Below are 27,984 nucleotides of genomic sequence, written 5' to 3'. Positions count from 1 at the left end.
AATCAGGGGCCATAATTCAAGAAGTTATGGTCTGAAATGTGTGAATATTGAAAGGGACTGAGATCTTTGGGATATAAAGATATATTTTAAGTTTCATCAAAATCGGACAAAAATTGTGACCTCTAGAGGGTACACAACCTTTGTATTATATACTTGTACACAATTTGCACACCAGGAGCGGCAATTTTGTTGAGCAGTTTTGTTTCAATTTTCCCGAAATTCGAATCCAACCTTCGTTATGGTGAAACAGTGATATATTTAAACGTTTTTTTAAAATCTGACAAAAATTGTGTCCTCTAGAGGACCCACAAGCTAAAAATGTGATTTTGCGTACAATCAGGGTTCATAATCCAGGAAGTTATGGTTTGATATGTGCTAATATCCAAAGTTTTATCAAAATCAGACAAAAATTGTGACCTCTAGCAGGTCCACAACCTAGTTATTACATACTTTTACATAATTTGCATTCAAGGAGCGGCTATTTTGATGGGCAGTTACCGTCCGATTTGTACAAAATACGAATTCAATCATCATCAGGGTGCAATGATGATACATTTAAAATCGATTTTTAAAATCGGATAAAAATTGTGACCTCTAGAGGATCAACAAGTTAAAGTCACGATTTTGTTGTACAATCAGGGGTCATAATCAAGTAAGTTACGGTCCATTATGCACGAATATCGAATGGCTAGCTGTGCAATGTGAGGAATTTGCCTGGCAAGCTGTTAATCCACTAGCTCAGCTCACCTCCTCTTATAGATGTAAAATGTGCACTGTCAGTTTGCACACAGGAACTCATTTATCAAAAGACAATAATAAGGAACAAACGTAGATATAGTTGACACTCCATTTTGTTTGATCGGGCAGAGATATGTAGCACGTAATTTAAAAGCGGATTTTAACAAAACTGCAGGGTACTTCTCTAAGAACTTTGATTTTTGGCATGAGAATGCTACAATTAACACATTCTTTCACTAAAATATTAATATCCTTTTTGATGGAGCAAAGATGGCAAGATATTCGATGTCAGCTTCTGGCCTATTACGATCAAACAAAGTCTTGATTATCAATTTTCAAATTAAATTATTAAATGGTGATCTCGTTTCAATCCGTTTAAAATTACAACCATTCGATGGTCTAGAGTGTTAATATCCTTTTTGATGTAGCAAAGGTGACAGGATATTAGATGTCAGCTACTGGCCTATTACAATAAAACAAACTTTTACATTAAATTATTAAATGGTGATCGTGTTTCAATCTGTTTAAAATCACAACCATCTGGTGGTCTAGAGGATCAATTATGGGCTTGTCATGTGAATAAATATTTAAGAGCCTGTGGTAGCCTCAGTGTTCACCTCAGAATTCAACTGATCGCAAACCCTGAACCACTCAGTGTTCGGCGCTATTGCACTTTTGCACATCAACCTGTTCCCGTGGTTGTAGAGACTTGAAATTTGCAGGGGGTGTTAATGGGGACTAGCCATGACCTCACATCAAATTTGAGCCAAAGCGATCAATAACTTTTCATTTTACCAACGTTTTAGCTTCTGCCCAAAGATACGTTTACCCGATAGACACCATTTTGTTTGTTGACTATTTAATCTAGAATAACAAGACGGATTCTGACGCACTGCTTTTCCTGCCAAACGCTGCAGGATTGGCCTTAAATGTGTGAATATCGTTGTGACCTAGACGTTGACTTCAAATTTCCCATCAATCAAATATGAGCGGAATCGATCAATAACATTTCATTTTACCAACCTTTATCCATCAAGTTTTGTGGCATTTGTGTTATGTGTGCTATCCCAGCAAACACAAAACGTTTTGTTAACATTCGTAATTGGTTCTAATATGGTTGCGTTCAGGATGTTTTTTTAAGCATGTTCTCCAAACGTTCGAAAAGGGTTCAGAGGTAGACTGTACTTTTTATAAACGTCCCAGAAACATCGACAGAATGTTATCTTTTGACGTTTTAATTTTACTTTCATTCAACAATGACCGAACGTTATTTTGAATGTTTTTATAATGTTTCATCGGCAAACATTGTATTAAAACATTAGATTAATGTTTCAACTCCGTTTTTTATGACGTTATATCGCTGATACTGTGAAACGTACAAACATTAATTAATATCGTTCTAGTGACGTTTACTTTAGAAACGTTCAGATTAGCTGTTCCAAGAACGTCAACTGAATCACCTGAATCAACGTTATTTCCCAAGCCTGGCCAGACAACCCGTAAACGTCAGTAAATTATGTTCTTCTAACGTAACTATTGTAGCATTTTAATTTATGATTCTTTGAACGTTAGTAATATATTTGTTTGTGACGTTATATTGATTATATTGGATTTCAGTTTTTAAAACGTTCTGTTTTCCTAATCTAAAAGCGTTGAAATTAAACCAAAATAAAAACCTTACAATAAATTTCGTAAAATTTTGTATTTCCAGTTTGCATCTTTTTTTTACATCTTACATCATTGACAAACGTTGCATTAAAACATTAGATCAATGTTTCAAAACCGTTTTTTTTTTTTACGTTATATCCTTGATACTGCGAGGCATTACTAAGCATTGATTATTATCGTTATAGCGACTTTTACTTCAGAAACGTTGGGATTAGTTGTTCCGAGAACGTCAATAGAACCATCTAATTCAGCGTTATTTCCTATGCCTGGTCAGACAACCTGTAAACGTCAGCAACTATGTTCGTTTAACATAACTTTCGTAGCGTTTTAGCTTATGATTCTTTGAACGTTATTAATATATTTGTTTGTGATGTTATATTGATTAATGGATTTTAGTTTTTAGAACGTTCTGTTTTCCTAATTTAAAAACGTTGAAATTAAACGAAAATGAAAACAACCTTACAATAAAATTCACAAAACGTATTTCCATTTTACTTCTTTTTTACATCTTACATCATTAGCAAACGTTGCATTAAGACATTAGATTAATGTTTCAACCTCGTTTTATTATGACTTTATATCCTTGATACTGTGAAACGTTACAAAACATTAATTAATATCGTTCTAGTGGCGTTTACATTAGAAACATTGAGATTAGTTGTTCCAAGAACGTCAACTGTACGTTATTTCTCAAGCCTGGTCAGACAACCTGTAAACGTCAGTAAATTATGTTCTTCTAACGTAACTATTGTAGCATTTTAACTTATGATTCTTTGAACGTTAGTAATATATTTGTTTTGTGACGTTATATTGATTTCAGTTTTTAAAACGTTCTGTTTTCCTAATTTAAAAACGTTAAAATTAAACGAAAAATCAACCCTTCCAATAAAGTTAGTAAAATGTATTTCTATTTTACATGTTCTTTACATCTTACATCATTAGCAAACGTTGCATTAAAACATTAGATTAATGTTTCAACCCCGTTTTTTTATATCGTTGATACTGTGAAACGTTACTAAACATTAATTAATATCGTTCTAGTGACGTTTATTTTAGAAACGTTCAGATTAGTTGTTCCAAGAACGTCAACTGAACCACCTTGAGCACCGTTATTTCCCAAGCCTGGTCAGACAACCTGTAAACGTCAGTAAATTATGTTCTTCTAAGGTAACTATATTGGCGTTTTAACATATGATTCTTTGAAGGTTAGTAATATATTTGTTTGTGACGTTATATTAATTTCAGTTTTTAAAACGTTCGGTTTTCCTAATCTAAAAACGTTAAAATTAAACGAAAAATAAACACTTCCAATAAAGTTCGTAAAACGCTGTATTTCTATTTTACATGTTCTTTACATCTCACTTCATTAGCAAACGTTGTATTAAAACATTAGATTAATGTTTCAACCCCGTGTTTTATGACGTTATATCGTTGATACTGTGGAACGTTACTAAACATTAATTAATATCTTTCTAGTGACGTTTACTTTAGAAACGTTCAGATTAGTTGTTCCAAGAATGTCAACTGAAGCAGCCGAATCAACGTTATCTCCCAAGCCTGGTCAGACAACCCTGTAAACGTCAGTAAATTATGTTCTTCTAACGTAACTATAGTAGCGTTTTAACTTATGTTTCTTTGAACGTTAGTAATATATTTGTTTGTGACATTATATTAATTTCAGTTTTTAAAACGTTCTGTTTTCCTAATCTAAAAATGTTAAAATTAAACGAAAAATAAACCCTTTCAATAAAGTTCGTAAAACGTTGCATTTCTATTTTACATATTCTTTACATCTTAAATCATTAGCAAACGTTGCATTAAAACATTAGATCAATGTTTCAAACCCGTTTTTATGTTATATCCTTGATACTGTGGAGCGTTACTAAGCATTAATTATTATCGTTCTAGCGACTTTTACTTCAGAAACGTTGGGATTAGTTGTTCCGAGAACGTCAAATGAACCATCTGATTCAACGTTATTTCCTAAGCCTGGTCAGACAACCTGTAAACGTCAGTAAACTATGTTCGTTTAACATAACTTTCGTAGCGTTTTAGCTTATGATTCTTTGAACGTTATTAATAGATTTGTTTGTGACGTTATATTGATTATTGGATTTGAGTTTTTAAAACGTTCTGTTTTCCTAATCTAAAAACATTGAAATGAAACAAAAATAAAAACAACCTTACAATAAAATTCGCAAACGTTGCATTAAAACATTAGATTAATGTTTCAACCTTGTTTTATTATGGCTTTATATCGTTGATACTGTGAAAAGTTACAAAACATTAATTAATATCGTTCTAGTGGAGTTTACATTAGAAACGTTCAGATTAGTTGTTCCAAGAAAGTCAACTGAACCACCGGATTCAACATTATTTCCCAAGCCTGATCAAACAACATGTAAACGTCAGTAAACCACGTTATTCTAACGAAACTTTTGTAGCGTTTTAGCTTATGATTGTTTGAACTTTATTAATATATTTGTTTGTAACGTACTATTGGTTATATTGGATTTTGGTTTTTAAAACGTTCTGTTTCCTAATCGAAAAACGTTGAAATTAAACGAAAACAATAACCCATCAATAAAGTTCGTAAAAACGTTATATTTCCATGTTACATCGTTTTCCTGTAATTTACCAATGACCTGATGTTATTTGGGATGTTTTTTTTATGTTCATTGACAGACGTTGTATTAAAACATTAGATTAATGTTTGAATCCCGTTTTTATTTGTCGTCACATCGTTGTTACTGTGAGGCGTTACTTAACATTAATTAGTATCGTTCTATTGATGTTTACTTTAAAAACATCCAGATTAATTGTTCCAAGAACGTCAAATGAATCATCTGATTCAAGGTTATTTCACAAGACTGGTCAAACAACCTGTTAACGTCAGTAAACTAATGTATGTTTTTCTAATTTTTGTAGCGTTTTAACTTATGATTCTTTGAACGTTATTAATATATTTGTTTGTAACTTTATATTGATTGTATTGGATTCGAGTTTTCAAAATGTTCTGTTTTCCTAATCTAAAAGTGTTTAAATTAAAAGAGCAAAAATAATCTCCAATAAAGTTCGTAAAACGTTCTATTTTTTATTTTACATCTTTCTCCTGTAATTTGACAATGACCTAATGTTATTTTAGATGTCTTTGTAATGTTTCATTGACAAACGTTCCATTGAAACATTAAATTTATGTTTCAGGCTCGTTTTATTTGGCTTTACATCGGTGATAAACTGTTTCAATGGCATTTAGTAATTGAACTAGAGTATACAGGTCACAATTCTATGGAATACAATTACTGCTTTTTACTGAGCGACGTTTCGATTATTATCAATCAACAAGATGATCCAGAAACACTGTTACAACACCTCAACAGGCAACACCCACGTATAAAATTCACAATGGAAACCGAAAATGATAACCAACTACCTTTCCTCGATGTTTGTGTATCTAAAACCAACAACTCGATCCGCACCAGTGTCTATAGGAAACCAACTCACACCGACCAATACATTCACTTCAAATCTAATCACCCGAATAGCGTCAAATCGGCCACAATTTCAACTCTGGTGAACCGTGCGAAAAAGATATGTGATTCTGAGAGCCTCTCCAAGGAAATTGATCATCTCAAACATGTCTTCACAAATTTCAACGGCTATCCAGGGAAGTTTGTGACAAACGTCATCAACAAGACCCTGTCGGCGAGTGCAGCTAAACCAAAAACCCCGACTGCCCCAGTCAGAATCTTCCTTCCTTTCAACGGCAAAGTCTCCTACCAAATCAAACGGCTACTAATGCAACAACCAGAAATAGATGTAACTTTCACAAAAAGCTACAGCACTAAAGATAGTTTCTTCTAATGTAAATAAGATTTAACTTATAATCCCGAATTATTTCCGATTTATAATAATTACATTGGATCTTAGTTTTTAAAACGTTTTCCTAATCTAAAACCGTTTAACTAAACAAATAAAAATACCACCCCCAATTTTCATTTAAAGTTTAGAAAAATGTTTCAAACGCGTTTTATTAGACGTTACATCGTTGAGACTGTGAGACGTTACTCAACAGTAATTAATATCGTTCTAGTAACGTTTACTTTTGCAACATTCAGATTAGTTGTTCCAGGAACGTCGAACCATCTGTTAGCACGTTATTTCCTAAGCATGGTAGGCCTGTAAACGTTAGTAAACTATTTTCTTCTAACGTGGCGTGGCTTATGTAACGGTTTAACTTATAATTCCTTGAACGTTGTTAAATTATTTATTCAAGACGATATATTGATTTTAATTGGATTTTAAATATTCCGTTTTATTTATCTAAAATATTTCAATTAAACGAACAAAAATATAATCTTCCAATGAAAGTCGGACGGAAAACGTATTTTCGTGTTACATCTTAATTAAAAAAATATTTTTCTGAATGTTTTACTAGATATGTGCCTTTACTTTGAATCGCGATCTCTTTGACGTTACATCGTTTAAATCAGATTACCATTAGGTACACGTAATTAAGTTACATCCCTGGTTTGTCATCATTAACTTAGCATTGTGGTGTACATGTATATATTGTCCTGTCATATTTTCATTTTTTATCATAGCTTGATGATGACTAGAGAAGCCTAGTCGAAACGTCGCTCAGTAAAAAGCAGTAATTGTATTCCATAGAATTGTGACCTGTATACTCTAGTTCAATTACTAAATGCCATTGAAACAGTTTATCAGACATCAGTATGGAGATGTGGCAGTCAAACTCATTGATCAGATACGAAGAACAGAAGGAAAATATGTACATGTATGTAATAATCTTACTTTCTTGATGCGATGCAGGGATGCCGATATAGTACCCAAGGGCCTAATTATCAAATCACCAATCACCTCACCTGCTGCATCGAAAATACTCGCCAAAGCAAGCAAATGCTTGGTTCGCGAGAGGATCCAGCACAATAGAAATGAGAAGCACCGCTTATTCACTCTTTCTGAACAACAGCGTATTCAGCTCCAATCCATACTATCTCCTAAAGATTACGACACAGTGAGAGAAAAACAAATCAGTTCGAATGCCCTGTTGGATGGAACTGTCAGAAAGCGGCAGGTGGATAAATTCAACAACCTCAGATCTTCATTACCACAGCGTCCAGTTTCAAATAGTACCAGACAATCAAGAGAAGAATACTTAACGAAAACAGTAGTCAACCTTAGTGATCGAGACTTAACCGATGACGAAATTACCATTATATCAAGGGGATTAAAGTTTGCACCGACCACAAAGTCCCTGAACCATGACACCTATATTGTCAACATTGAGAAAGGATTACGTCAACTCGCTCCAGGTGGTAAAGTCGATTACCTAAGGCACCAAATAACTGAAATACTAGCAAAGGCATCTACCAAGCAGCAGACGACCAATGTGTCCCGCCAAGAAAGGAAAGCCCTCAATGACCTAAAAGACGACAGATCTATCACAATTGTTTCCGCCGACAAGGGAAAAGCAACAGTCATCATGAATACTCACGAGTACCTCACAACGGTCAACGGTTTACTCCAAGATCCAGCAACATATAGAAGAATCCGCAAAGACCCAACAAACGCGCACAAGGACAGCCATGAAAACTTGCTTAAAAAACTAAAAGAAGACAAACAGATCTCTGAAGCTCTCTATTACAAGCTCAGACCAAACCACCCTCGACCACCTTATGCCAGGGCTACTATAAAAATCCATAAAAACCCCATGAAAGCCCGTCTGCTGGTGTGTTCTCGAGATTCAGTCTTCTACAACACAGCCCAATATTTATCAAAACTACTTTCCTCACTTGGCACAACTGCATCGTCCTTCATCAAAGATTCAGGTGAATTCTGTGAGAAACTGCAGAATATTCAAAACCCCGGGAGGATGGTCTCATATGATGTTGTAGATTTGTTTACAAATGTACCAAGGAAAGAGGCCCTGAAGATTCTACGCAAGCGCATAGAAAGTTTAGAAAACCCACTAGAGACTTCCCTATCAACAGACAACATCATACTCTTGTTGAAACAATGCATCAATTCAACATATTTCTCCTGGGGTGACGATTTTTACGAACAGACCAATGGATTACCCATGGGAAGCCCCCTCTCCCCTTTAATTTCAGAAATATTTTTAACTGATTTAGAAGAGAAGGCGCTTCAAACATCCACCGTAACCCCAACATGCTTCTTTAGGCAAGTGGATGATACCCTTGTTATTATCAATCAACAAGATGATCCAGAAACACTGTTACAACACCTCAACAGGCAACACCCACGTATAAAATTCACAATGGAAACCGAAAATGATAACCAACTACCTTTCCTCGATGTTTGTGTATCTAAAACCAACAACTCGATCCGCACCAGTGTCTATAGGAAACCAACTCACACCGACCAATACATTCACTTCAAATCTAATCACCCGAATAGCGTCAAATCGGCCACAATTTCAACTCTGGTGAACCGTGCGAAAAAGATATGTGATCCTGAGAGCCTCTCCAAGGAAATTGATCATCTCAAACATGTCTTCACAAATTTCAACGGCTATCCAGGGAAGTTTGTGACAAACGCCATCAACAAGACCCTGTCGGCGAGTGCAGCTAAACCAAAAACCCCGACTGCCCCAGTCAGAATCTTCCTTCCTTTCAACGGCAAAGTCTCCTACCAAATCAAACGGCTACTAATGCAACAACCAGAAATAGATGTAACTTTCACAAAAAGCTACAGCACTAAAGATATATTAAGAGCCAATGGTAAACAAAATCCTACACAACCACCACAACCAAAGGGATGTGTTTATCAAATAGTATGCAATTGTGGGATTGCATACATCGGGGAGACAAAGCGACCATTAAATAAAAGGATAGATGACCACAAGTCGAAAGCAGCAACCAACAACTCAGCTGTAGCTGAACATTTGAACTCCAACCCTCGCCACAGAGTCCAATGGTCCAACGTAAAACCACTATGCAAGAATATAAGCAACAAGAGAGCGCGCCGATTACATGAAGCCATTCATATACGACGACACAAACCAACGATGAACAGAGATCAAGGATTGTTCCTTCCCAGGGCGTATGATATTCTTATCACATAATCAAGGCTAAGCATAATTCTACTTTTTTCTTTCTTTTTTATCATATTTAATACTTATCAATATTCCAGTAACAACTTTAAGTTTGTAATAACCATCATAATATGCAAAAATGACAACTAATAATTCCCAACTATTTTTGCTTTTCAGGCATTTCTGCTTTTCAGGCCTGCGGTTATTGTAATTTAATGCACTCAATATTTCTAACCCTGCTTTTCTACATCACCATAACATCCAGTGAAGTACCACTCAATATTTTAAATTGTCAACCTTCAGGGGACTATTGATCATTTGTGCAGTCATTGTTCTAAGGGTTTTTCGTATATCAGTGTAATCACTCGCATCAACATCCACATATCAATTATTTTGGTCATAACACAAATCAAATCTCATCTTCGTGGGATGTTGTCATTATCAAAACCTCATCAAATCGTTGTAAATACTCCACAACAATCTATCCTTTTACCATTTGTATTTATTTCAGTGAAAGGGGTCGTTGATAACATTTCATCAATTTTCATTTTCTTGCAACGTTTGTATTATTAAAACCCACTAATCATTGTGTATACTCCACAACAACTTACCCATTAATCAATTAGTCAATTTTTTAGGTTAATTGGTATTATTACTTATTAGCGTACAATTAAATCAGATTACCATTAGGTACACGTAATTAAGTTACATCCCTGGTTTGTCATCATTAACTTAGCATTGTGGTGTACATGTATATATTGTCCTGTCATATTTTCATTTTTTATCATAGCTTGATAATGACTAGAGAAGCCTAGTCGAAACGTCGCTCAGTAAAAAGCAGTAATTGTATTCCATAGAATTGTGACCTGTATACATCGGTGATACTGTGGGGCGTTTTTTTACAATAATTAAACTTGTTCTATGAACGTTTACATTAGAAATGTTCAGATTAGTTATGCCAAGAACGTCAAAGGAACCAGCAGATACGGCCTTATTTCCTAAGTCTGTTCGGACAGTGTGTAAACGTTAGTAAACTAGTTTCTTCTAATGTAAATAAGATTTAACTTATAATCCCGAATTATTTCCGATTTATAATAATTACATTGGATCTTAGTTTTTAAAACGTTTTCCTAATCTAAAACCGTTTAACTAAACAAATAAAAATACCACCCCCAATTTTCATTTAAAGTTTAGAAAAATGTTTCAAACGCGTTTTATTAGACGTTACATCGTTGAGACTGTGAGACGTTACTCAACAGTAATTAATATCGTTCTAGTAACGTTTACTTTTGCAACATTCAGATTAGTTGTTCCAGGAACGTCGAACCATCTGTTAGCACGTTATTTCCTAAGCATGGTAGGCCTGTAAACGTTAGTAAACTATTTTCTTCTAACGTGGCGTGGCTTATGTAACGGTTTAACTTATAATTCCTTGAACGTTGTTAAATTATTTATTCAAGACGATATATTGATTTTAATTGGATTTTAAATATTCCGTTTTATTTATCTAAAATATTTCAATTAAACGAACAAAAATATAATCTTCCAATGAAAGTCGGACGGAAAACGTATTTTCGTGTTACATCTTAATTAAAAAAATATTTTTCTGAATGTTTTACTAGATATGTGCCTTTACTTTGAATCGCGATCTCTTTGACGTTACATCGTTGATACTGTAAAACGTTACTAAACATTAATTAAAGTGTATCTAGTGACGTTTACTTTTAAAACGTTAAGATTTGATGTTCTAAGAACTTCGGGTGAGCCATCTGATAAAACGTAATTTCCTAGACGTAATATTGATATTAGATTTTATACTTACTTTTAAACGTTCTGTGTTCCTCTTCTAAAAAGTTTAAATTAAACGAACAAAAATAACCCTCCAATAGTTTAGTTTAAACAATATTTTATTCAATAACCCTCCAATGCTTTTTTGATGTTTCATTAGACAATCGTTGCATAAAGACTTTAGATTAATGCGAGACATTACTAAACATTAATAAATATCCTTCTAGTGACGTTTACTTTAGAAACGTTCAGATTACTTGTTCCAACAACGTCAAATGAACTGTCTGATTCAACGTTATATCTCAAGCCTGGTCAGATAACCTGCAAACGTTAGTAAACTATGTTCTTCTTGTGTATATTTGTACCGTTTTAACTTATGGCTCTTTAAACGTTATATTGATTATATTGGATTTTAGTTTTTAAAGACGTTCCATGTTCCTAATATAATAAACGTTTAAATTAAACGAACAAAAATAACCGTTCAAAAATGTTCGTAAAACGTTTTATATGGGTTTTATTTAAATATTTTACTGACAAGAACTGCATTTAGACTTAATGTTTCAAGCGCGTTTTATTTGACGTTTCGTCGTTGAAACTGTGAGAAGTTTTAAACATTAACTGGTATTGATCTATGGACGTTTACTTTACTAACGTTCAAATAAGCGATTTCAAGAACATCAAATGAACCATCTGATACAAAGTTATTTCCTAAGCCTAATCAGACCTCCTGTACACATTAGTAAACTATTTCTTATAAAATAAAGTATGTAACGTTTTAACTTATAATTCTTTGAACGTTATTAATATATTTATTCATGCCTTTATATTGATTATATTGGATCTTAGTTTTTTTAAACGTTGCGTTTTCATAATCTAAAAACGTTAACTTCAACGAAACAGTCGAAAAATCTTAATGTTTAATGTTTTATTTATTATTAGGCTTTCAGACTTTCGTTTGAAAGACTATTGTTTTTACTAAAATTATTATTATTTATTAGGCTTTCAGACTTTTGTCTGAAAGACTATTGTTTTTACTAAAATTATTAGGTTTGTCTGAAAGACTATTGTTTTAACTAAAATTATTATTGTTACCCGTATTAGGCTTTCAGAAAGACTATTGTTTTTACTAAAATTATTAAGCTTTCATATTTCATATGAAAGCTTATTGTTTCTGTTAAGATTAATATTATTATTAAGCTTATTGTTTCTGTTAAAATTATTATTGTTATTATTATTTTTTTTTTTTGTGTTTTATCCACAAATCGGATTTCTCAGAATCTAACCATAGGATCTTTCTGAAACTTTTACCTATCCCCCCCAAAAATGGGTGGTGGCTGTTGATAAAATATATTTTCAAAACGTTTTACGAATCCGAAATCACCGAATTTTACTAAATCTTTTTTCTTTGAGTACCTTGAGACAATTACTTCAAATCTGCAGATTCAGATTTTCGAATTTCGAAAATTCGTCTCTGTGATTTCGAACCAGTATTTATGACCAATTTGACAACTTCTTTAATAGTTGTACGATTTTCATAAAATTTAGCATATAAGTAGATCTTACCGATGCGACTTCAAAAATATGATTAGAAATTTGCTAAATTATCTCCCCTTAATGAAATTAAGGACCCAATTTTCAAAAAAATTATCGAAATATAGGTCAGAATGACCTAATTTTTTTTTTCGATACTAGACAAGTAATTACCGATTCATATACAAAATATGGAGTTTGTCGATCGAACCGGAAATGCCACCATCTTGAAACGTGAAAAGTCTTAATAACTTTTGCGATATTGCACTTACACTTATTGCACTTAGGGCCCGACCCATGGGGGGGGGGGGGCGAGCGGTGGCCATTTTCCCGGGGGTACATAAAGTAAAATAGAGATGGAACTAGGTGTTCGATTTTAATTTGGAGACAATTTTTGGATGCGCTGAGGTCGGAAATGGGGAGTTAGCCGAAGTTTCGAAGAGATAGGTCCATTTTGTAAAAAAATCCCTTCATAACAAACATATTTTGCTCCTTTTGACTTCGCGCATGCGCAACGCTGGAACCAAAGGAACCATGTCGACCAAATTCTGGCTAGGAACCTTTCACGTTGGTACCTAGGTGCCCTGAAAATTTCAAGGCGATACATGCATTCGTTCATGTCGTTTGTTCTTGACACGGTTCCTGTCGTTCGTCAATTTACGGATTCTGTAAGGGGAAAAAATTGGAATTTCGCTACGATACCTGCACCGATTGTCCGAAAACCATGAAATTAAAACACAGTACGCCCATTACCACCCCAGTCCGAAAACCATGAAATTTGGACACACTGCGCCAATTTCCACACCGGACTCTGTGCTTTACTCCCATTTTGACCCGATTTAAAAAAAAAAGAGTTTTAGCAAAAAAACGATTTTCGGAATTTAAATTTTGTTTTAATTAATTTTGACATTGCAAATGCAAAGGGATCTTATCGCCTCTTCCATAAATGATAGGTGTTAGTACTATACACATTATCCTTACAAGACAATATTTTAAAATGACCGCAACACTAAAAACCGAAATCGACTATTTTGACTTTTTTTGTCTGCTGAGGCATCCTTCCGGTGGTCAAAATCTATGGAATTTCCAGCGGTTGGCTGCGCCGCGATAATATTTACCATATAATAAAAGGAAAAAAAAATCGCGATATTATAGTTACTGACATGGGAGTTACATTTTCTGAATATTTGAAGGAATGCCTAAAAAAAGTTCAGAACAGAATTTTGATTTCGGTCAACTGATGTTCTCCATTTGGAATTGAATATGGAGAACAGTGAAAAATCCACTTGAACAGACGTGAAAATAAACACAATAGGCCGTAATATATTCAATGCGTCTATTATATCTGAAATTAATGCATTTCAGGATAGCTCGGGATCAAGATCGATTTTTTGGTGTCTGAAAATTTTCAAAATTTCGTATTTTGCCTTTTGACCTTTTATGTGCCGACAAAGTTGTTTGCAGGACAATTTATGCCTTTAATTTCCAAAATTTACAAATTTAACCTAAATATTCGAACAATTAAGGTCAATCTGATTCAAAAAATATTAGTTCCGTTCAAAGTTATTTAATTAATTTTTTTTTGATATTTTCCTGCCACTTTTTAGTTCTATTTGACCTATTTTACTAAATCTTTTTTCTTTAAGTACCTTGAGACAATTACTTCAAATTTGCAGATTCAGATTTTCGAATTTCGAAAATTCGTCGCTGTGATTTCGAACCAATTTGACAACTTCTTTAATAGTTGTACGATTTTCATGAAATTTAGTATGTAAGTAGATCTTACCAATGCGACTTGAAAGATGTCATTAGAAATTTTCTAAATTACCTCCCCTTGATGAAATTAAGGATCAAAATTTTCAAAAAAATTGACGAAATATAGGTCAGATTGCCTTGCAATGTTTTTTCTGTACTAGCTACGACACTTCTGATTCGTTCACAGAAAATGGAGTTTGTAGCCCATTCCGGAAGTGCCACCATCTTGAAACGTGAAAAATCACTTTGCTTTTGCGATATTTTACTTACAAACATGGGAGTTACATTTTCTGAATCCTTAAAGGAATGCCTAAAAAACGTTCAGAGCAGAATTTTGATTTAGGCCAAATGATGGTCACCATTTTGAATTGAATATGAAAAATAGTGAAATATCTACATTAATGAGCTTGAAAACATACACAATTGGTCGTGGCTTAAAGAATTTGTCTCCTATTACCGAAATTAATACATTTCAGGATAGCCTGGCTCATGGTGGAATGTTTGGTATTTGAATATTTCAAAAATTCGAATTTCGCCTATGATGTTTTCCGTGCCGACAAGGTTGTTTTCGAGTGTAGGGCCGCGCATGCGCGTCACAACCCTACTATCGTGCACACCAACTTGAAACTCACCGGGTATCTGGCTTATGGTCCCAAGCACAATTCCAAACAAGAAATTTTAGGGCCCGACCCATGGGGGGCGAGCGGTGGCCATTTTCCCGGGGGTACATAAAGTAAAACAAAAAAATAGAGATAGAACTAGGTGTTCGATTTTAATTTGGAGACAATTGAGGGGGGGGGGGTAGCCGAAGTTTCGAAGAGATAGGTCCATTTTGACTTCGCGCATGCGCAACGCTGGAACCAAAGGTACCATGACTACCAAATTCCGGCTACGAAGTTTTCACGTTGGTACCTAGGTGCCCTGAAAATTTCAAAGCGATACCTGCATTCCTTCAAGTCGTTTGTTGTTGGCACGGCTCCAGGTCAGGTACGGCTTCCGTGAGGGGAAAAGGGGGAATTTCGCCACGACACCGGAACGGATTGTCCGAGAACTATGAAATTTGGACACAATACGCCTATTACCACCCCGGATTCTGTACTTTACTCCCATTTTGATCCGATTAAAAAAAAAAGAGTTTTAGCAAAAAAAAAGATTTTTCGCAATTTAATATTAGTTTTAATTAATTTTGAAATTGCAAATGCAAAGGGATTTTATCGCCTCTTACGTATGTGATAGGTATTAGTACTATACACATTATCCTTAAAAAACAATTTTTTAAAATGACCGCAGCGATGTTTGCGACACAAAAATCCGAAATCGCCTATTTTGATTTTTTTTTGACTGCTGAGGCATCCTTCCGGTGGTCAAAATCTCTGGAATTTCTAGCGGTTGGCTGCGCCGCGATGATATTTATCACATATTAAAAAGGAGAAAATGCTCAGATATCAAGAACAATAAAAAATCGATAAAATACGGCAATTTTTTAAGCAAAAAAAACATTGATGGGTGGGGGTGGGCTTCGATTTTTATTTTCAACGTTCTCGAAACTCCACACTCTTCTATTTTTAATATGTGATAGCTAGAATCCCAAGGTACATTCTGTGCAAATTTGAAGGTAATCGATACATGCATTCATTCATGTCGTTTGTTCTTGACACGGTTCCTGCCGTTCGTCAATTTACGGATTCTGTAAGGGGAAAAAATTGGAATTTCGCTACAACACCTGCACCGATTGTCCGAAAACCATGAAATTAAAACACAGTACGCCCATTACCACCCCAGACTCTGTGCTTTACTCCAATTTTGATCCGATTAAAAAAAAAGAGTTTTAGCAAAAAACAAAAAAACGATTTTCGAAATTTAAATTTTGTTTTAATTAATTTTGACATTGCAAATGTAAAGGGATCTTATCGCCTCTTCCGTATGTGATAGGTGTTAGTACTATACACATTATCCTTACAAGACAATTTTTTAAAATGACCGCAACACTAAAAATCGAATTCGCCTATTTTGACTTTTTTTGAATGCTGAGGCATCCTTCCGGTGGTCAAAATCTCTGGAATTTCCAGTGGTTGGCTGCGCCGGGATAATATTTATCATATATTAAAAGGAGAAAAATTTCGCGATATTAAACTTACTGACATGGGAGTTACATTTTCTGAATCCTTGAAGGAATGCCTAAAAAACGTTCAGAACAGAATTTTTATTTCGGTCAACTGATGGTCTCCATTTGAAATTGAATACGAAGAACAGTGAAAAATCCACTTGAACAGACGTGAAAATAAACACAATAGGCCGTAATATGTTCGTATTTCGCCTTTGACCTTTCATGTGCCGACAAAGTTGTTTGCAGGACAATTTATGCCTTTAATTTTCAAAATTTATAAATTTAACCTAAATATTCGAACAGCTAAGGTCAATCTGATTCAAAAAATATTAGTTCCGTTCAAAGTTATTTCATTTATTTTTTTGATATTTTCCTGCCCCTTTTTAGTTCTTTCCCGCCATTTTCGTTTTTAAACGGCTTGATCCATTTTCTGAAACTTCTGGAACGGAAAGTCATTCCGATTACAGCAATCCAAGTCTCAGTTATTTCCCTCTAGTTTCCAGATTATTTTGTTGTCCGGGTGCAATGTTACTCACTATATTTAGACTTGTAACTTCGTGAATTTTTCACCGATTTTGATAATTATTTTTTGTTGTTCTTTTTTCTTTTAAGATGCTTGATATAATCCATGTCACGTGACGATGAATATGAAAGCTTTCATATCTGCATGGGACAGTAGCAGATCTAGTTATTATTATTAAGCTTTCATATTTCATATGAGAGCTTATTGTTTCTGTTAAGATTATTATTATTAAGATTTCATATGAAAGCTTATTGTTTCTGTTAAGATTATTATTATTAAGCTTTCATATTTCATATGAAAGCTTATTGTTTCTGTTAAGATTATTATTATTATTATTTTTTTTTTTTTGTATACTTTCTGCAAATCGGATTTCTCGGAATCTAACCGTGGGATCTTTCTGAAACTTTGACCTACCCCCCCAAAATTGGGTGGCAGCTTTTGATTAAATATATTTTCAAAACGTTTTACGAATCCGAAATCACCAAATTTTACGAAGGAAGATACTGACCTACATACCAATACCAAAATCGAATTCACCTATTTTGACCGTTTTTGACTGCTGAGGCATCCTTCCGGTGGTCCAAATCTCTGGAATTTCTAGCGGTTGGCTGTGCCGCAATATTTATCACATATTAAAATACGGCAATTTTTTAAGCAAAAAAACTTTGATGGTTTCGAATTTATTTTCAACGTTCTCGGAATTCCACACTCTTCTATTTTTAATATGTGATAGCTAGAATCCCAAGGTACATTCCGTGCAAATTTGAAGGCAATCGGACCAACGGAACGTTGCCTGGGCAGAGCAAATTAACCCCGGTCGCGAAAATTTGCTCATTCTTCAACGTTATTATAATATTGTATTATGATCGCCATCTTAGATTCATCTGGGTCCCCGATCCACCGTCACCAAACCACTCCGAAATATACCCAAAATCGCCCTTAATTTCTTTTGACTTCGCGCATGCGCCACGCTGGAACCAAAGGTACCATGACTACCAAATTACGGCGAGGAACTTTTCACGTTGGGACCTAGGTACCCTGAAAAATTCAAGGCGATAACTGGATTCATAAGGTCGTTTGTTCTTCACACGGTTCCTGTCGTTCGGCTTTTTCCGCCATTTACGGCTTCAGTAAGTGCGAAAAAAGTGGAAGTTCGCATGACACCGGCACCGATTGTCCGAAAACCATGAAATTTGGACACAATACGCCCATTACCACCCCGGACTTTGTGTCTTACACCCATTTTGATCCGAATAAAAAAAAAAAAATTTTAGCAAAAAAAAAGATTTTCGGTCAACTGATGGTCTCCATTTGGAATTGAATATGAAGAACAGTGAAAAATCCACTTGAACAGACGTGAAAATAAACACAATAGGCCGTAATATGTTCAATGCGTCTCTTATTTCTGAAATTAATGCATTTCAGGATAGCTCGAGATCAAGATCGATTTTTTGGTGTTTGAAAATTTTCAAAATTTCGTATTTCGCCTTTGACCTGTCGACAAAGTTGTTTGCAGGACAATTTATGCCTTTAATTTTCAAAATTTACAAATTTAACCTAAATATTCGAACAGCTAAGGTCAATCTGATTCAAAAAATGTTAGTTCCGTTCAAAGTTATTTCATTTATTTTTTTGATATTTTCCTGCCACTTTTTAATTCTTTCCCGCCATTTTCGTTTCATGTTCTCATCCGTCCCATTTTTAAACGGCTTGATCCATTTTTCTGAAACTTTACAGCAATCCAAGTCTCAATTATTTTGTTGCCCGGGTGCAATGTTTCTCACTATGACTTGTAACTTCGCGACTTTTTCACCGATTTTGATAATTATTTTTTGTTGTTCTATTTTCTTTTAAGATACTTGATATAATCCATGTCACGTGACGATGAATATGAAAGGTTTCATATCTGCATTGGGACAGTAGCAGATCTAGTTAAGCTTTCATATTTCATATGAAAGCTTATTGTTTCTGTTAAGATTATTAAGCTTTCATATTTCATACGATAGCTTATTGTTTTTGTTAAGATTATTATTATTATTATTTTTTTGTGTACTTTCTGCAAATCGGATTTTTCAGAATCTAACTAGGGGATCTTTCTGAAACTTTGACACCCCCCCCCCAAAAAAAAAAAATTGGGTGGTAGCTTTTGATTACATATATTTTCAAAACGTTTTACGAATCCGAAATACCGAATTTTACGAACCAAGATAATGACCTACATACCAATAACTCTGTGACCTATTTTACTAATTCTTTTTTCTTTGAGTACCTTGAAATATTTTCTTGAAATCTGCTATATCCGATTTTCGAAAATAACGTCATTGACATTTCGTCCCGGAAGTAAAACAGAATTGACAACTTCTTATATATTGGTACGATTTTCATGAAATTTGGAATGTATGTACATCTCAATGACCCAACTTTAACGATACCAAAAATCGACTAAATATAGGTCAGATTGCCTTGAAATTTGTTTTCTTTGCTAGCTACGACACTTCTGATTCGTTCACAGAAAATGGAGTTTGTAGCCCATTCCGGAAGTGCCACCATCTTGAAATGTGAAATGTCGGGAATTATATTTTCCGAATCCTTGAAGAAAAGCCCATAAATTGTAGGAATTAGAATTTTGATTTCTGGCAAATGATGGACGCCATTTTGAATTGAAAATGAAAAATAGTGAAAAATCAACATTAATGGGCTTGAAAACATCCACAATTGGTCGTGGCTTAAAGAATCTGTCTCCTATTACCGAAATTAATACATTTCAGGATAGCCTGGCTCATGGTCGAATGTTTGGTATTTGAATATTTCAAAAATTCGAAAAAAGGGGAAAAAAGTGGAATTTCGGCGCGACACCAGCACCGATTGTCCGAAAACGATGAAATTTGGACACAATAGGCCCATTACTACCTCGGACTCTGTTAGAAGTTATTGCGTGCGCAGTGAGCCTACCCTAACACGATTCCCCCATTTTTTAATATGTTTACGGTGATATATCTCTAAAAGCCAGCATAGGAAGCTTCTGAAATTTTGTATTCTAATATAGTTTATTCATCCCTTGATTCCGTGAAATAAAAAACATTTTCCCACCAAAGCTGGTTTGGGTCGTTTTTTGATGGAGCGTGGGCGTACCCGTTGTTTATTGAACCCACAAACTCCGCCTCGAATCTGGGTTCTAGGAACTTTGCAGCGGTATAACTCGATACGCCAACATAGAAAGTTAATGAAATTTGGCATTTTACCATTGGTACATGAATCGTGTACCATAATGCGTTTAGTGTCATTTTTAACAAGGGACAAGAAGAACGAGACTAGAGATTCCATAAGTCATGTCAAGCGCTGACGCCATATTCATATATGGAGAACATGCGCAATAGACTGGAATAACCAGACGCTAGAAATTGATATTCGACTGAGATTTCTGGCGTATTTCGCTGAACATAACTGATTTGAAATTAGAGTAAAAACGGAAACGATAGAATGTAAATCAGTTCATATACATTCAGATAACATTATTGTATGCGTTGCGACCCATTTGTGTCAATTTCTAGGTCCCAAATATTAGCGATTTAGCTCCTTTAAATTTAATGAAATTGTTATTTTGTGTTCCCAAAGTCAACATTTTGGAGCCTGTTATTTTGGAGTTATTGGTGTTATTTTTGGCATTATTGGTGTTATTTTGGAGTTATTGGGTGTTATTGGGTAATTCGACGCGCCCGGGAAGAGCGGTATTTTTACCATATTTTCATATTGCAGCTATAGAAAGCGACAGAAACTGTCAGCGGACATACGATCTCAGCATGTGTAGGACGTTATATTACGCCTGGTTGAGGAAATCTAATTGAAGGGAGACAACTCTATTTACCGTTAGTTTTAATATGCTTTCAGACTACTATCATTTTTTTTTCAGGAATAAAAAGGTACAAAAATGACGTTTTTCGTCAATTTAATTACACAATAGGGGGTAGTTAACATTTTAAAAACTACACAGTTAACGGGTTTAGAGTAACAACTCATTAAGTTATTATCAGAAAACCATTAGAATTTGTTTGGTTTTTATAAAGTTCTGCCCCATGCTAACGTTTATTATACGAAACTTTTAACATCATGGATTTAGCTGTTCAAGTCAAAAAAATTCATTGAAAATCAAAAAACTTGTTCATCTCAAGACCTTAAACTCTGTGTATCAATCTGAAGTCAATCGGATGATAACTTTAGCCTCTAGAGCGTCACAAGATTTTTCAAAGTGATCATGGGCCATAACTCTGGCAGTAATTATCAGAAATCACTGAAAATCAATAGGCTTCTTCGTCTCATGACCTTAAACACAGTGTATAAATTTAAAGTCAATCGGATATTAACTTTAGCCTTTAAAGCGTCCACAAGATTTTTCAGAGTGATCAAGGGACATAACTCTGACAGTAATTATTGGAAATCGCTGAAAATCAATAGGCTTCTTCGTCTCATGACCTTAAACACAGTGTATAAATTTAAAGTCAATCGGATATTAACTTTAGCCTCTAAAGCGTCCACAAGATTTTTCAGAGTGATGAAGGGACATAACTCTGACAGTAATTATTTGAAATCGCTGAAAATCAATAGGCTTCTTCGTCTCATGACCTTAAACGCTGGGTATAAATTTAAAGTCAATCGGATATTAACTTTAGCCTCTAGAGTGTCACAAGATTTTTCAAAGTGATCATGGGCCATAACTCTGGCAGTAATTATCGGAAATCACTGAAAATCAATAGGCTTCTTGGTCTCATGACCTTAAACACAGTGTATAAATTTAAAGTTAATCAGATATTAACTTTAGCCTCTAGAGCGTCCAGAAGATTTTTCAGAGTGATCAAGGGACATAACTCTGGCAGAAATTATCGGAAATCGCTGAAAATCAATAGGCTTCTTCGTCTCATGACCTTAAACACTGGGTATAAATTTAAAGTCAATCGGATATTAACTTTGGCCTCTAGAGCGTCCACAAGATTTTTCAGAGTGATCAAGGGACATAACTCTGGCAGTAATTATCGGAAATCGCTGAAAATCAATAGGCTTCTTCGTCTCATGACCTTAAACACTGTGTATAAATTTAAAGTCAATCGGCTATTAACTTTGACCTCTAGAGCATCCACAAGATTTTTTGAAGTGATCAAGGGCCATAACTCTTGCAGTAATTATCAAAAGTCGCAGAAAATCAATAGGCTTCTTCGACTCATGACCTTAAACACTGTGTATAAATTTAAAGTCAATCGGATATTGACTTTAGCCTATAGAGCGTCCAAAAGCAATTGTGGACGCTGGACCGCCGGACGGACGGACGGACGGACGGACGGACCGACCGAAGGTGACAACAATATACGACCACATTTCAATGTGGGCGTATAAAAATTAAGCTATTAGTGGAACGTGTTTTACAAAATCTCAACATTTCAAAAATAATATTTCTTTTTATATCGTCATAATTTCTTTGCTGTAATTTCTAGTTTATACCACTTACCTCAAATCGCTCCATATTTTATAATTGTATTAAAGTGTAGCGCAATAAAAAAATGATTTTGTATTTGATTTCTTGATTCAGTAACACAAACTGATCAATTAATATTTCTGTTTGCTTATAAAATGGCTCCTTAACTTTAAAAAAAAGTAGCAAGGAGAGAATTTACACTCTGTGACGGTGTTGAATTCCCGTGACAGTGTTGAAATTATGTGACGGTGTTGAGATAACATATGCCCTTATATGAAATAATAATGCTCAGAATGATATTTTTAAATTGGTGGTTTGCTACTTTACACAAAAATATATATTATAGCCATTTTGATAAATTAACCTTTCAAGAACACGTAATTTATTGAACATTTTATTCCAGACACAATCAAAACTCGTTGAATATTTGATCGATATTACCGGAGGCACATTAAAATCTTGATAAAAATACTGATTTAACACTAATTAATTATATGGTCGGCATAAAAACCATGCGATTGAAAATAAAATGTATGGGAAGTAAATGGAATATACAGGTGGTAAATAAAACACATGGTTGGAAATGAAATATATGGGTAGTAAATGAAATATACGGGTGTCAAATAAAACACACGGTTGGAAATGAAATATATGGGTAGTAAATGAAATATACGGGTATCAAATAAAACACACGGTTGGAAATGAAATATAATATATGGGTAGAAAATGAAATATATAGGTGGCAAATAAAACATATACACATGTATGGGTGGCAAATGAAATATACTGAGCGCCATGAAAAACGCATCACTTAGTTTTTCGTATAACAAAATGATCCTGTAAACATATCTTATTTATTTTGCTTCTTATTGTGAACAATATTCAAATGGGAACACATCAATAACAACACATTTGTACACTTATGGATGTTTAATCTGTAATCAACGGTACAAAGTCAGAGGGGTCAAAACCAAAAGTACGACACAGATGTCAGTAGCGCGTGTGTCCTCCACGGGCTCTTACGCACGCTGTGCAGCGATGTCGCATGGAATTTACCAATGTTGGAAAGAAGGCCTGGGGCAAATTGTTCCATTCTTGGACAAGAGCAGCTTCTAAAGCAGCAATGGTGTGCATCTGTGGTCTCCGATACAGACGGCGTCCAATCTCATCCCAGACATGTTCTATGGGTGCCATGTCCGGAGACATGGCTGGCCAGTCCAAGACATTGATGTTGTTAGCAGCCAGGTAGTCCATACTAAAACGGGCGGTATGCGGACGTGCATTATCCTGTTAGAAGTGCTCGAGTTGTGGGTGCTCTTGAAACATCGGAACAACAATTGGTTGCAAGACATCATCACGGTAGGCTACAGCATTAACGCGACCCCTGCAAATGTGTAGGGCGGTCCGGTGATGAAATGTGAAGCCTCCCCACACCATTACACTTCCCCCACCCCATCGATTCGTTTCGAAGACGCAACAAGACGTTCCTCAAGACGTCTCCACACACGTTGACGGCCATCAGCGTGATAAAGATGAAAGCGACTTTCATCACTGAAGGTCTTCGTGCACGGAGTCCAACTTCTCTTAGACGACGTCTTACGGTGTTGGCACTTACTGGTCCTTGTCTTCCGACGACTGACCTGTTCGAGTCGCTGGGCGGAATCTGTCACGCAGATGAGTGACCCGGGTGTAGCGGTCTTGAGCCTGGGTTGTAACACTTTGTGGACCAGGACGTTGACGGTCACGTGTTGATCCAGTAACTCGAACACGTTCCACCAACCTTACAATAGTGGACTGATGACAATTGAAGTGTCTGGCAATAGCATGTGTAGACATGCCAGCCCTGGACATTCCCATGGCTTCATTCCGTTAATTTTCAGTAAGTCTCGACATCTCTAGCTCGATTCCTACACACGTCCAACAACAAATTACGACGGATTGACGTTTCACAATTCATGTACTGCACATTAAGTTGAAAACATGCTTTTAAAGGGCTCACACACAATGCTGCACGTGAATATTGGGTTTTTCATGTGCATCTCGTGCAATTTTTTTTTTTGCACACAGGCCGATATTTTTTGCGTTTGGGAGCATTGTGTGAAACAATATTTCATAGTATTGCATAATATTATACATACAAAACCACCTAGTAATAAAATATTTGGGAAAAAAAAGTGATGCGTTTTCTATGGCGCTCAGTATATATGGGTCGTAAATGAAATATACGGGTGTCAAATAAAACACACTTTTGGAAATGAAATATAATATATGGGTAGAAAATGAAATATACAGGTGGCAAATAAAACATATATGGGTGGCAAATGAAATATATTGGTCGTAAATGAAATATACAGGGTGGCAAATAAAATGCACAGTTGAAAGTGAACTATGTGAATATTGAAATATACACGGTTGGAAATGAAAATTTATTGGTAGAAAATAAAATACACAGGTGGCAAATGAAATATATTGGTCGTAAATAAAATATATGGGTGGCAAATAAAACACATATATATGGGTGGCAAATGAAATATGAAATATATTGGTCGTAAATAAAATATATGGGTGGCAAATAAAACACATATATACGGGTGGGAAATGAAATATATGGGTATTAAATTGAAATATACGGATGTCAAATAAAACACACAGTTGGAAATGAAATATATTGGTAGCAGGCCCGTAACTAAAATTGGTCAACCATAAAAAAAATTTGCCCCATGTGAAAAAGATCATCGGTATAGTTGATATCGGATTCTCAGTGTTTACGGATTTTTTACCTTTTTCAGATCTTCAAAAGAGGACTATTTTGAGGTTTTCTGCTCAAATTTTCTTAAAATGAGGGGTCTTGCATGAAAATTGACTGATTTCTTCGGTTTGAAAGGGAGAAAGACGATTGATGAGGCTGTCCAGAGTGTAGGAAAAAGCGTTTCCAGCAGTTCAATTTTGAAAAATGTTCTCGAAGCCCCCCTATATATACATTGTCCGTCATTTTTACAGCACCCCTGAGAACACTTCCCCCTCCCACCCACCGCCACCACCGTTGCTCTGAGCTAGTTACGGCCCTGATTGGTAGTAAATCAAATATATGGTAAGAGATCAAATATACAGGTCGCAGATAAAATTTGAGGTTGACAATGAAATATATGGTCCGGGTGGGCGGATCAGATAGACAGGCAGGCCCATTTCAATAGAACCTGCCTTTTTTGCTCTACAGGAATGAAATTGGATTAGGTTTGTAGTTTACGGTATTTTATTTGTGATCAACACAGTACAAATAAATGTGTTTTACAATGTTCCTGGTTTAGTAAGATACACACTTTCATAGAATATGAAACTTCTCACATTTATGCTACTCCTATCTATACAAAATGTCGGTTTCTCTATCCTTCGCTTCGCTATAAACGAGGACGTCTGTTTACACTATCACCCATCAATTAACAAATGACCATTAGAAAGGGATTCGGATTCTGTATTTTCCATTAAAACGAGGTTTTCAAATTTTCTAAGAAAGTCAAAACATAATTATTTCTATGTCTTTTGCTCAATAGGTTATCAAATCACTATTATACGATCATGGGCATTATTTCCCACCCTTAAAAATCTATGACACAGGAAATAACAACACAATTACCTCCCCTGTTTTGCTATTGACAACATGGGGCAGCCATTTTCCAACGTTGGAATTTGAAGTTAAAAATGATATTTTTGCCAATTTCTCAGCTCTGGCAATAGCGAATTATAGGATTAATAGGATTATTCTTTAACAAGGTAGGACTGTTTATGGATACCATCTATTTTAAGGCTTTATTTTAATACATTTTAAAAATATAACTTGAAAATTTGCAATTTCCGCTTTAAAGCACAAGCAATCTACTCGAATTTTAAATTTATTGTATAAAACGAATGGCGAATAACTATCTTTATCGTTCTAGGATGTTCGCCATCCGAGTGGAGAATATCCACTCCGGTGAAATATTAGAGGAACTCCATGTTATTCTACATGATTATGTTGATAAGATAAGATTTAATTTAAGCGTTGGTGAACCAAACCTCAACATCGTAAGAGCGTTACGGTGTTGAGAACCATGGAGTTTATGATGTTTTGAGCCAAGAGCGCATGTGTGAGAAACGCCGTTTACGTATATTAGGTATCGGTACACCATTTCAAATTCAAATAAATACATTGTTTCTGATCAAATCGACTACAAATGCAAGGAAACCATGTTACGGTGTTGATTATGAATTAATACACGCGAGCAAAATCAGAACTTTGATTGGATTTACCTTTAACTCTATAATATTCAGTTACTGTTTTCAAGCTGGACAGGTGAGTCTGACAGAGATGGTTGGTGGCACGTGGTGAAGTGACCCTCGCCTCAGTAGATAAGTTTTATTGCGTGAAAACTATCTGTGTTACGTGTTGAGCATTTTGATAGTGACAATTTAAAATTTGAATTTTAAAGATTCTACCATACCTAACGACTCTGTTGTATACCGAATCTGACAATAGTCCTAGTAGATGTTTGCGCCCTGATTGGCATGATTATTTTTTTGATCAATATAGTAAAGAACAATTTGAAAAATACGGTACATGTAGACGGTACATCATGTTACATTGAAAAGCATACCCAAAGCCAGGGCCCCAGCTCTCCCATGTCTGATCTTATCAAATGTATAAACTATTAAATAAATCCAAATTTCTTATCCGAATTCTCTGTAAAAATAAAGGGGAGTTACATGCAATATTTTTAAATTTTAAAATTAAAGAAAAAAACCCAGAAAAAACTCGAGTGAAACAAAAACATTGAACTTTGCACACCCATGGGATGATCACCCCTATATATTATTATGGCCTATATTCTATGTAATCAACCAAATTTAGAATAAATATAATATATTTACCGAATAAATACCAATTCGACACACTGCACAAATAAGACTGATGTTTTCACACATATCGTCTGACTTCAATACATCTTCTTTGCTTTTACAGTTACAAATGTGTTAGTTCAATAACACTTCCTAAACCTGGTAGACTAATCACTGGAATTCACCGGAATCCATTTACAATCACCGGAATTCACCGGAATTCACGTCGAAAATCCCCGATTCCTCCCACTAAATATAATATAACCATAGAACTGTATTAAATCCGATCTATAATATTATATAACGAATAACTATTTTGATATCTCCACAGGCCAGATGAGGGCGCTGTAAGTGTATTTATTTGAAATACAGAAAAGTTAGGGTACCATTTGTATACCCTGGGCCCTTATTCACGAAAACTTAAACTAAGATACAATCGAAATTTTAAGAAATACTGCAAT

At 35.0% G+C, this 27,984-nt stretch overlaps 1 protein-coding gene across 1 annotated transcript in view; it reads right to left on the bottom strand.

The window, feature by feature from the left end:
- The window catches only part of LOC126818835 (ADP-ribosylation factor-like protein 15), a 51,476-nt gene extending 23,694 nt beyond the window's left edge, over positions 1-27,782 (bottom strand). Inside the window, exon 1 of the mRNA XM_050546471.2 lies at positions 27,557-27,782. Within this exon, the coding sequence (XP_050402428.1) occupies positions 27,557-27,610 (54 nt within the window). The 5' untranslated portion in view covers positions 27,611-27,782. The remainder of the gene's footprint in view (positions 1-27,556) is intronic.
- Positions 27,783-27,984: the final 202 nt, after the last annotated feature.

This window comes from Patella vulgata, chromosome 4 (assembly GCF_932274485.2).
Source record: "Patella vulgata chromosome 4, xgPatVulg1.2, whole genome shotgun sequence".
Taxonomy (NCBI): Eukaryota; Metazoa; Mollusca; class Gastropoda; family Patellidae; genus Patella; species Patella vulgata.
Note: the sequence above shows the minus strand (reverse complement) of the source record. Positions and strands in the feature narration are given on the sequence as shown.